Below are 12831 nucleotides of genomic sequence, written 5' to 3' on the forward strand. Positions count from 1 at the left end.
GATTAAATTAATCACACTTGATGCTGATTTTTGTCCTGAAATATTTCGACTGTTTTAGAGTTGGAAGGTAAATGTGAAACTTCCAGATGACAGAACTAGGTTTCTTCCCACATGAATGAAGTATCACCACAATGGAGCTTGATTCCTAAATTATACTTTCAAAAGTAACAGCAATTCATTGATGCAGCTTTGATAATGGAATTCAAAACACATACATTTTGCTGATATTTTATACATGTTATGAATCTCTGCAAAGTTGTACCATTTTCAGTACCTCTAGCTAACCTAATTTACCTATAATTTTCATTATAAGTAGCTAACATATTTCTCAATTATCCAAAAGGTTTCCTACTATTACAATCAGTACAATTAATCTTAAAACATCATTTGATTCAACTGCATTATTTTCAGAGACCCCTTCAGTATTTTCCCTGGGCTGTAACTGGCTTTGCCTGGGCTGTAACTGCTGTTGGGTTTTACATGCTACTTTTAAACTTTTAAGTTTTATATTACGTTTCATCATGTTGTGTTTTATGGTTTTAATTGTTGTGAACTGTCCAGGGAGCCTCGGCGGTTGGGCAGTATAGAAATGTAATAACTAAAATAAATAAAAATATTTTTGGATAAAAGGTAAGAGTACATGAATAAAGGCAATGGCTTTAGACAGCTCAGCAAAGTGAAAGCATCTGAAAATACTTCAGCTTTCTGCAATGCTTACTAATTTCATCAACAGTCTTGCCTTTTGTGGTCAGGAAAAAAGGAGAGGACTGAAAGACCAATCTGTTTGTTTTTTAAAAGGAAAGATGTACACAAATTGAGAGAGACCAAATTCTCAATTTTCTCTAAAATTCAAAGGTAATATGCACTGATAGGATGCAAGAGTCTTGAGCTTTTTCTCTTTTGGAGGAGATGAACAGAAGCATTCCATTTCTGCAAACACCAATTTAGCAACTGTAATAAATACTGATGTGCACACATTAAAAAGGGGGACTAATTAATGTGAAATGGTATGAAACGAGTGTGCCATTCATTAATGAACAGTCCATTACTTCTGACAACTGTGACTAGATTTGTATGAACTCTAGTGATAAGCTATGTTTGGGAGGGTGGAATTAAATCAGTCATTCTGACAACTGTGTAGTTTGATGCCTTACACAAAAATACTAAAAAGACATGGAATATCAGCTGGCCAAAACGTTATATCATCTTTCACATTGTTGTGAGAGAGTATTTGGTTTCTCCCTGATATATCTAAATGAAAACTGAAACATCAATATTAAGAAGAAATCACTAGCCTTGGTACTAGTAATGACACATTTAAGATGAAGGGATACAGTGCTCTAAGAGAGAAGAGAAGCAGAAGCAGAGATGTCTACATTATGAAGGGATACACTAGTTACTCCATAGCTCTTCAAATTCCTACTACCTAGCAATTTCTCCCTACCTTTTATTTTTTCCCTTACTTCCACTTTCAATGGCCCTCTACCTGCAGATGGACTTCCTGTGGTTTTCACAATATACTCCCATCACAAATACCTTAAGACACCAAAATGCTACTGAGAATACACTCGGATTTCAATAGTAGCCACCTACTTATTGAGACACTGAAATATGTACATATTGAAACTTATGTGCAATCTCACTATATTAAAGTGACTCAGTTTTCAGATTATTGACATTGGGTTGGATCCATACTTAGCCATACTCAAGAGTAAACCCACTGAAATCAAGGGGACATAAGTTAATCATGACTAAACAATCAACTCTCTGCAAGGCACCTGGCTAGCCACTGCTGTTAACAAAGGACTGGATTCTAGAAGAACTTGGTTTGATCTAGCAACAGAGCTACTATTTTGATCTCAATTGCCTGTGGCTTTTGTTTGTTGACATGTTTGAGTTTGGTGACTGAAAATGATTCAGTACAGCAGCCTTCCCCAACCTGGTGCCCTCCAGTTGTTTTGGACTGCTATTCCTACAATCACTGAACATTGGCCATGCTGGCAGGGGCTGATGGAAGTTGTAGTCCAAAACATCCAGATGGCGCCAGGTTGGGGAATACTGCAGTTCAGTTTAAGGCAAATGACTTAATTGTACTCCAAGAGCGAAGATGTTAAACTGGAAATTTAAAGCAAATTAACAACACGCTATCTTTCTTTAAAAAAAGAAGAAATCTGAAGCACATTGAACGTATCTGTCAAGGGGAACTGAAATGCACTGTAGTACACATTTTGGGGGATTGGGACTCTTAAAATAGCAATTTATTGCCTATAACAAGGCACTTTACACCAATAAATCTGGAGATGATCATCTGTATTTTCTAAAGTACTTTTGTAAAAACCTGGATTTATTGGTTTGGATCCTAAGAGAAGTTACCTTAAGTTATTCACAGCTGAAAGGTTTCCCATTTCCTCTATCCCCGACCCCATCACACATTGTTCAGGAGGGCTCTCCGGAGGGGCTTTTGGGGGGCACAGGTAGCTGGATGCAACCCAATCCGTTAGCTAATTGATTTAGGCTACAATGCTATGCATGTTTAGAAAGAAAAAAGTCCTGCAACTCCCAGCATGCCCCAGCCAGCCATAGGAATGCACCCTTAATCACTTCTTTTGTAAAAGTGCATAAAAAGAACACTGGTTATCTCGTTACACTTCTATTTTTGTTGGATATTCAGTTGTGAACAATCACAGTGCTTAGTGTATTCCTTGTTTTATTTCCCCTTAACATTTCAGCAACAGAGCAATTAACACTTTTTGGTTCTAGTACACCATAAGCCATAAGGGGAAAGCTGAGTATCTCTCATATTCTTAGGAGAATGAAAATATTCCAGTATGATTCATACCACATTCAATTAGCACAAAATGCTTAGCATATAAATTACTGTAGCATTTTAATGCTCTAAGGAAACATTTGTTGTATGTTATATTCTACAGTATATTCCTTCTCAATACTTTTTGTTACCAAAGTATAACTTGACTGCTTCTGCTGAGAGATGCCATCTTTTCTTCAGAAGTTCAATTGCATAAGTAACCCAAATAGTCATTTGGGGCTAGAATATTTTTAGGGTGTGTGCAGCAAAAGACCACGCCATCTAAGAAATGCACTCAATCCCTTGAAATATAGTAGGAAATATAGCAGGCATACCCCCCTCTAAAGGCATAGTGCAGTTAATCTCAGTGGACTCAAACAAAGTTCTTTCCCAATTCAGTATGAACTGTAGAGGTAGAAACTAGACTTGAGGACAGAGAGCTTTCCCATTCCTGGCCAGCCACTGCTGCAAAATTCCTCCATATTTACTACTTTAGTCTCGTCTACCAAACGCTGAAGTCCTGAAGAAATAATCCAACAGGGGAAAAAATATTTTGTGGGCTATGGGCAATCTCCTAGTTAGGTCCAGCTCTAAGCCTGGCATGAGTCAACAACATCCTCATCCCACAACAATGCCCAAGCATGGCCATTGTTACAGCTACTGCCACAGGATGCTTCAAGATGACTGTGACACTGAACCATTTATTAATTATCTGATACGAGCTTCTTTGAAGGTAATTATTAATTTTCTCACATTCAGGAAGTTTAGATTATGTCCCCAGTTGTAATCCCATGACAATACTGGAAATCAGGGCTGCAGGCTTTTCAGTTTCTGGAGGGGAAGGCTGGGCCAAAGCCAGAGCTGTAGAGAGGTACATATTCTTGGGGCCCTCCTCCTCCCCTCTGCCCGCACCCAAATGCTGTCAGTAGCTAACATAGCATATTGAAATACATATATTGACATAATAAACATTACTATATAGCTTAGTATATAGTATTTAAGGCTGATAAATGTAATAACCATGAATATCAATTCACTAGACAGCCTAACCAACTTGGAATGCAAAAGGAATATTTTATAATCTCAGGAAATTACACATCATAGTATCTATAAACATTATTTGCAATTAGTAAAATTAAGAGCAGAAATGATCAAATATCCACATAATTCAAACAAAAATCCTTTATTACAATAATTTATTAATCATCCAGTACTTAATCCGGTAGCCTACTTGAATGGCTTCTCCCTTGCTTTCATTTTGGTAAACTTGTGAATTAAGGGCTCAGTCCTATCGATTACGCCCTTGGTGATTGGAAGCCCCCCAACTTGGAGGTGTCCTATTATCCTATGTATGGGAGAAGGCAATCTTTGCCTCCTTCTCCCACCCTTCAGATTTTGCTAGATGGGCTTTTTAGCCCATCTAGTGAGAATGCTCTGGAGGGAGAGGGAAGGAGGCTGGAAGAGGCTCAGGATAACTCTTATTTATTTATTTGTTATCATATTTATATCCCGCCTTTTTTCCCTCTTGCGAAAAAGGAATCGTATCCTGGCCTCTCCGGTCCCCTCTCCCCAGAACAGCCCCTTTCCCCCCTCTCCAAGGATGGGTTTCTGAGCTTGGAGAGGCAGCCAGTGTAGTTCTCTCCAAGCCGGCTGCAAGGAGATGGGGGAGTGGGTCAGATCTTACTCCTCCCTTCTGAGGTCGGAGCACTATCTCCACCCTCAGAAGGACTTTATGAGCAATCCTTTCATCCCTGGGATACTCTCCCAGGGACCACAGGATTACTCTCTAAATGATTAAAAGAGATTTGCCAAACAAGTTTAGTCTCTGCTGAAGGCATAATAAAGTGGTTAAGCCTTTCTTATCCCATGATAGATCTTAGGCAATCCTTTAACAGTTTCAATTTACTAAAAGTATGCCTGCCTAGTGCAACTGATATGGGGATGCAATGCAGCATCCTTAGGGTAATGTATACTTTTGGAAATAAATTTTCCAGGCCTTTGGCATAAATTTGGTTCAAGGCAATCAATATGCAGTTCTTTATATGATTGTCCCACAGTCCTGAGTCTTTTCAATGTTAACAAAAAGCTGAAGATGAGTTAAGTGTATGTTGTGTGAAGCAAATTATAACAGGGAAAGGTTGCAAGGTGGTAAAACATCTTGTGGTGGGTGTTGGGCCCCAATCCTTCCCTCCCACTCAGAGCTATTGCTTGTCGAAACCTATACTCCTCAGTTAAAAAATCACTGCAGCACTCCCCCAATCACCTGCAGGAAACTGGTATTTGATTCTGTCAGGTCCGGCCTTCCCTTGAGGGAGGCTGAATCCTCTGCCTCAGGCAGCTGAGCAGGAGGAGCAGTGAACTGTGCGGTCCCCTTGCCACTGGAGTGAAGCACCGTTACAGTAGGTGCTCCGGAGAGCCCCACTGGGTCCGCTGTGGCAAATGCCACAGTGGGAGAGCAGTCAAGGGGGTTATCCAGAGAGGCTGCCCGCATTTTGTTTTGCTCTGAGGACTCCGTCAGACCAAGACATAGGACAGGTAGGTTCTCAGAGAGCCGGGTCAGCCAGAGAATGCAGCTGGATCAGCTCTTCAGAGAGCCATCCAGGCCCAAATGCCAGGCTCTGAGGGAGTCCTTCACCGTAGCCAGGCATTACAGGAGGTGTGCCCATCACCCGCACCACAAGGGATCTAATATAAGGTAGAGAGGGGGGCATCTGCATTTTTCCAGACAGATTCTGGAAAATCCTAAATGAATGTATGAGTTATGCTGACTCCACTAGTGTCCTGTACCCATCCTGTCCTGTGGTACTGCTACTGCTGCAGTGCAGAGAAGATAAAAGACTCTACTGGGTCTGACACATTTGAAGGGAGAGACACAGAAAAAGGGTAATTAAGTTTGTATCTAAGAGGCATGTAACCTCTTCAGTCTTGAGCTTCAGAGAGCCTGAAACTCTGAGATTTGTTTGTAATCAAGTTTGTGCCTGAGAGGTGTGTAACCTCTTCAGCCTTAGAGAGCGTGCAACTCTCTGGGGAGGTTCTACTTATTTCTTTTTATTTCATTAAATCTCTTTCATCTACATTGGTTGTGTGTTCTTCTCCACCTCATAAGATCCCAAACTTCTCAGCCTGATCAACTGAGTGGTCCTTGGTAAATTGAAATCTATATTTCACAGGTCCATCACATGGTGAGGCTGCCAATGCTGTCTGACACTGGTTGGGGGAATCTTGCAGGAGCTTGAGCCCCCTCCAAAGTTTATGCCCTTGCTGAAAACTTTAAAAGGACCCTTTAAAAGGCTCCTTTTAGAAGATTCCGCTACTGGATTATTTTTGTTGCAGGTATGCCGCTTTTACACCTTCAAAGTTACTTGTTATTACCCTTTAAGAAAATGATACCTTGCTGGAAATAAAACTGCAGTGCAGCACATCATGGTGTTTAGAAGGCAAAAGTAGAGAGGAGCTGGTAACTATTGAAACAATTTAATGAAACAAGCAGCAGCTATCTACATTCATATAGAGTATCATTTGAACAGCAGGGATCTTGAAAGCATACAGTTTCCTTGAGTTTATGGCTGGTTCTATTCAGCCACATTCAAGATAAAACTGGGGGGGGGGGAGATAGACCAACACATTTTAGAACTTTTTGTCAGATCCAGAAACATATTCTGGTTCACACTAGCCAAGACAATAAATGAAATTCTTCTTCATCCTGGATCAATGATCTTGGCAAAACCTTTCTCAAAGCGTCAGGATTGTCACTCTTTTGTCAGACAATGAGCATCTCCACACCAGCCTAAAATCCCACATTTAAGGGCTTCTTCACATGAAGCTTTTATCCTGCTATTGAGATTGGTTACTCATTGAAGTTTGAGATGTCTTTTATATGATGTTGTTAACCTCCAGAGCATCTCCTGCACTAAATGACCTTTATTCCATTTTTTTAAAGATCGGAGATAATTGAGATATCAAATTACAGAGCTTGAGTTCCACTTGAGTTCCCTTCCTGAAACAGGAAAAGCCACAATAAGAGGAGATAGACCAATGAAACTTATGGAAGAATTCCATTTTAAATGAGGGATTGTAGGCTGGTGTAGAGATGCTCTAAAACGGGGCTTTCTCCTTTCATTTTAAATGCAGGATCACAGCGGACTCCCTTGACATGCGCTTCCCCCCCCCCCAGCTTTCCCCCCTTATCTGAGTCTTCCATATGTTTTAGCTAAAGGACCCGCAAACTTCCATGAGTAACCAATCTCAATAGCAGGATAAAAGCTCCTTGTGAAGAAGCCAATAACAGGTGTTAAACTGTCCAGCATTTTGATGGTGAACATTTGGCCAAGGTTTTTTTTTTACTTGTATAATTTAAAATTGATTTGTACTTTTATTATTTCTAGCCATTCCTGGTGGCACTTCTCTGCTCCTGCTGTAGGTTTCCCTACGATGCAGAGAACAGCCTTTCCAGTTGCCACAAGGGAATGACATCTCCTTGTTCCCTTTGCTGTAACTGAGAACCACAATCTGGAAAATACTGACGAATTCTGAATGAGCTATTAACTACCAACAGATATGTACTATTGCAGCTGTAAAGTTGAAGTCTTGAATATCTTCTGAAAAATGATGTAACATCATTTTCAAGAGATCAAAACATACTTCTGCTTGGACTGGTGGCTAAGGTTTCCAATATGGATCTTGTTATGAAACTGTAAAAGAAAAGAGAACTGAAGTTGCTTCCACAGAGGCATCCCCCCTCCTGCAATCACGAGGAAGTGGTATTAAAACACTGGTTCCATGTAGCACTTAGTATAGTGCTGTGGGAAATTCCTATCCATTTGGCAAGGTCCTTCTATAATGTTGACTCCTTCAGTAATGTTAACACAGAGGAAGCTATTCTATCCAGAGCAGGACATTTCTAATTAAAAGCACAATGGCTCTGAAAAAAACTCAGTGCATTTTGCTTATACACATAGGGCAGGTCAGTGCTGTAATGGCATTTTATGTGGGGCGGAAACCATATAAATCAAGTCTGAAAAACAAACGTTTCCACTAGAAGGCAACAGATTTGCAACAATGTTGCCTGGATCCTCTATTAAAAGCGAGTAAATGAAGGATGACTAGGCTGAAATCCTATACACATTTAACTAGGAGTGATACCTACTGACCTGAATGGGATTTATTTAACAGTACACATGCATAGGATATACTGTAAATGGCAAGTGTGGAAGCAACCTGACTGACATGACCTTCTCCAGCCTGGTGGGCCCAATTTGGGAATATGTGACTTCTACTGAAAATGGCAGCCTTATGTCAAGTTTACCACTCCCCTTCTATAATTTCTAGCTCAAGTTCTCTCAGGGCCTGAATTGGTTATTATAATGTACATTTCCCTACTCCCAGTCCATATCATTGGCTAGTACAAGTGGGAGAATGCATATTGTAATGAGATCAGGACACAAGTTAAGTTGAACAAGATATTAGCAGGAGGGGTGACCTGGGATCATGACACAGGGCTGCTGTTTTCAAAATCAGTCCCACGTCCATTGTAATACGTCTGCCCTAATTGTCTTCCAACCCCTTTGTGCTGCATTCTTTGCAGGCGTAAAGGTGGAAATGAAGAGATGAGACACAAGTGATGGGTATCAAATTGGGCCACATTTATTGATCGATCTGCAAAGGGAAAGTCCTAGATAGGCAACTAATCTGTGCCAGCCACTAGCTAGGCACTATATCGGGTGAAACATTCAAAGCCTGCTGAGTGGCGTCAAAGAGATCGCCACCCTCAGGACCACCCCTTTTGTGGGATGTAGGCCTTCCCTTGTCACCCCCTCCTGGGCTGCAAAACACCGGGTGGGTGAGGTGACCTCACTGGTAACACTTATCCCCTGGCTGGGGCCGTGAAACTCAGAGCAGAAGGCCTCAGGCATCACCTGTCACCAAAACAGCGCCTCTGAATGCTCACCATCCCTGTTCTTCTCCCATTGCCCATCTCTGACAACCACAGGAGGTCGACAAGCCATCCCATTTCCATTGTAATATGTCTGTCCTAATCGTCTTCTAACCTCTTTGTGCTGCATTCTTTATTACTACAAGCACTAGATGAAGTTAAAAACCAAAGAGTTGATGGCATAAGCACTCCTACTGATATTCTGGGCTTGTTCACACTTAAGTGCCCATCTAATCTTTTAAAGTCTGTTTTTTAGCTTTAAAAGGTTTGAGTAAAAGTAATGGTCAGATGCAACATTAGTTTATGTTCTGTAATGTGTGACCCCCACCCCCAAATGGCACATCTTTAACAGCTGATCCTAGACTGTTGCCTCATTGTGTGTGATGGTGCTAGAAAAATACATGTCTACTATTCTATCATTGTCTTCTCTAATTATTAGTGCTTCTTTCTGTCACCTCAGCAACTTTATCACTAGCAAGGGTTCCCCCCCCCCCCCGAAAAAAAGTCACTACTGAGTCTTGGCACATTAGTTATTAAGGCTTATTTTTTCTATGCCACTGATGTTGAAAAAAAAGTTTGATGTGACATTTAAGTCAGTACTCACAAATGATTCCATTCTACAGTATTTTTATTTTCCTGGAGAGGGGTAAAATGAAAGCCCAACGAGCCCAGTGGGGGCCGACGGGACGACACACAAGGGAAAACCCCAGCACATTATGATGATGATGACAAAATACCATTTTGAAGACTAATGTAACAGCAGCACTTCCTATAAAAGTATATTAAGGCCTTTTAATAAAATTAAGGAGCACAAAAACAACATACCTGCCCCAGGCTGCTTCCATTGTAGACTTCTTATTGATGGGAACACAGGAGGACTCCACAATACTTGACTTGTTTAGTTTGTAACAAAAGCCACAAATTGGGTCCAGCATGCACCCATCACAGTAACTGAAAGAAAGAATTAAAAAAAAAAATCACCACTGTAAACCGAATATTTTCAAAGTAAGACATCAGTTAATAATTGGAGATGATCAAGCTGGTTCAAAGGACAAGTTTGTACCTTGGATACCCCATTAACATTTAGTAATTCTTGCTAAAATGATAGCTGAGCAAGTTTTGCTGTATAGCGAATGTTTGGAATTGTAGGACTTTTTTCTGTCTAAACATGCATAGGATTGTGTCCATGTCCCACTATTTCAACTGGACAATGAAGCATGCTAAATGCTCCCCCTGAAATAAGACAGACAATGGAAACTTGGAAATGCTCAACTTCAGCTGGATCATGAATCTTTTAAATTTTGGTAAAGCAGGACTATGTAAATCGTATTAATAATGTGGAGAATATATTTAAATGAATGCTTTAAAAACAATTATTGGATTTCCCACTGATACCTCTATGAGCATTTTGTATATTTGAGAGGCCAGACCTTTTGAAATGGGACTGATTTCTGCCAGTGGGTGTTCAAATCTGGTTAGAGGACATACCACTTAGGTTTTTACTTATACTTTAACTTTGTTATGTTTTTAATTTCCTGTTATTGTTCTTTTATTTGAGGTCTACTTTTTGGTTCTAAGTCACCTTCACCATGTGTAAGCCCCGCACTTCCCAGTCCTGAAACTGTGTAAATGTATCAGTGTTAAAAAACAAGGGATGACTCAAGAAGCCCTGTTTTATGGAATGGCGTGCCCCTTATTTCCTCCTTCTTATTCAGAAGTACTTCCATTCAAATCCAGGTTTTGTTGAGATAATATGCAGATTTGAAATACATCAAAGTATAAGCTTAAATTGTAGGAACCGGTGCCCCTTCAGATGTCTCTCAGAATACGGAATTATTAATCATGTTTTTTTTTATCATCATGAATAAAATGAATGACCATTTGGGGGGTCATTTTTTCAATAGGTTGTCTGAAATAGTGATTGGGAGAGTTTGGAATAAGCAAGTCAGTTTTAGTAAAACTGCCTTTTTATTGCTGCAAGCTTACCAAACCAAGATACTCTAGCTGCTTCCAGGTTTTTAATTTGGTTTTACTTTATCAATAGGAAGTAGTTCAGTTTAATTATTTTGCAGAAGTCACTTATTATTTGGACTCCCAGATATCTGATCTTATCAAAGCAGGTAAGTATATCAGTAACTGCTTCCAAGGTATTTCTCATGGTTGCTCACATATTAAAACAGAAGGTTTAAGACTTACTTACATTAATTCTTAGCCCTGAAACCTTGTCATATTCACTGATCGCTAAATAAAATAAATCTTTTTTATTTAGTTGGCCATTAATTGTTTTCCCCTTTATATTTGGATCTTCTCTAATCATATTTGCCAGAGGTTCCATTAAGAGTGTGAACAGCAGTGGGGACATCAGGCATCCTTGTTTGGTTCCCCAGTTGATTGATATTTGTTTCGAGTCAACAAATCTATCTCCAAACCCTATAATGTAGTCCCATTCCAGCTTGTTGAATACTATAGTTGTATCCAGGGAGGCAATTACACGTGGCATATTTCCGTTTTTTGGGGGGATGGACAGTGGTTTACTACATTAAGTAGTTTCCAAACTGCTTTTTTGATCCTATCTACAGTTATATCTTGATTTAAATATGCTGACTTTGTATGCCTTACTTCTACGTTCTGGGTCTCTCAGAGTAGTTAATGTTTTAAAGCTATTATTCCGTTTTTTTATTTGACTTTTATATAATGCGCCCCCATGACTACTTTAATGGAGTCCCACAGTATATGCAAGTCTATATTTGGAGTCTCGTTATATTCATAGAAGTCATCTAGTACTTTTCTAAATTTATCCCTGGATTCCTGTCGCAACAATAGAGCGGGGATGCAGTTTCCAGGAAAACAACTTATGCTGAGAATTCACTGTGGAAAGAGTAACTGTGACCAACCCAGTGTTCGCTGTTTTGAGCGCTATTGTCCATTCAGAGGAGATTAAGATGGTGTACACCTGGTGCCTGGCTGAATACAATGCAAAGCCTTTTTCCATGGGGTGCATTGCTTGCCACATGTCAACTAAATATTTTAATAAAAGTTTTGAAAGACTGGGATCTGGTGGGTTTTTGGGAATCCCCATGGTAGACTTTGTATCCATCTTCCTGTCAATATTCAAGTATAAATCTGCTCCTAGGATTACTTTTCCTTCTTTAAAACAATCCAGTTTCTGTAGGACTTCTTGTCAAAATTTAAGGTGTTCTTTATTTCGTCCATAAACAGAGCCCATTGTTAAGTTTCCCCCCTCCAATTGATCCCTTAATGAAAATAAACAAACTACAAGGGTCTGATGGTGTGTCTGTGACTAGAAAGTTAATTTTTCCTAATAATATCGCCAATCCCCTTGATTTGGAGGAGTCCTTTTCTTGAAATTAGTACCCAGAACCTGGAATACCTGGATTCTTTTTTGTGTTTTGGATTCTCCTTCTCTTAATGGGAGTCCCCAGACACCAGACATCAAAAGAAACTACTTTTATTTCTATTCCCTTCCTTTAATTAGAAAATGACACCTGGTATAAACTCTTACTATGTATCTCCTAATTAATGCTGCCACAGCTAAGGTCATTACAATGCTGGTTGGTGAACTGAAACTGACAAGAAAAATTTACAACTTTCTTGTCTATTACAGATGTATAAAACAAACATAACTAAACCTGGTATCACATCCCAAGATAAATATCCCATCTCCAGATCAACAACCATAGATGGGGATAAAGCTATAACTAGAATATTATGAGGCAAAATGACGAGTCCCCTCCCCACTCTACCCCTTATGCAATGGTACTCAGATTTAACCTAAAACATAACATATAGCACAGTCGTGCAATGTTTGAGAACTGACAAAAAATTGATAGAAAATCCCTGGAGAAAATTTGACATCTCCCTTGACAGAGGTTAGAGGATTAGGATTAGATATTTCCTCCATGGTTCTTATTGAATCTGCACTTTCATTGATTTCCCATCTTCAGTTGCCAATCAAGCTCTTTGTTGCTGGATTCTTCACTATTAGGCTCCTCCTCTTCTCCTACACTGAAGTTTCCTTCCCCTTCCTCTCCTGGGCTCAGATTCATGTGTATACTGTTGCTGCTTTTACTGT

The 12831-nt window shown here is 39.8% G+C and overlaps 1 protein-coding gene across 1 annotated transcript in view; it reads right to left on the minus strand.

Moving 5' to 3' along the window:
• The window catches only part of SLC2A13 (solute carrier family 2 member 13), a 189998-nt gene that overhangs the window by 20595 nt on the left and 156572 nt on the right, over positions 1-12831 (minus strand). The window contains exon 7 of the mRNA XM_084811010.1: positions 9564-9689. Within this exon, the coding sequence (XP_084667136.1) occupies positions 9564-9689 (126 nt within the window). The remainder of the gene's footprint in view (positions 1-9563; positions 9690-12831) is intronic.

Source organism: Heloderma suspectum, chromosome 7, assembly GCF_057233095.1.
Source record: "Heloderma suspectum isolate Gila_16-S chromosome 7, 16-S_ref, whole genome shotgun sequence".
NCBI classification, from domain to species: Eukaryota; Metazoa; Chordata; class Lepidosauria; order Squamata; family Helodermatidae; genus Heloderma; species Heloderma suspectum.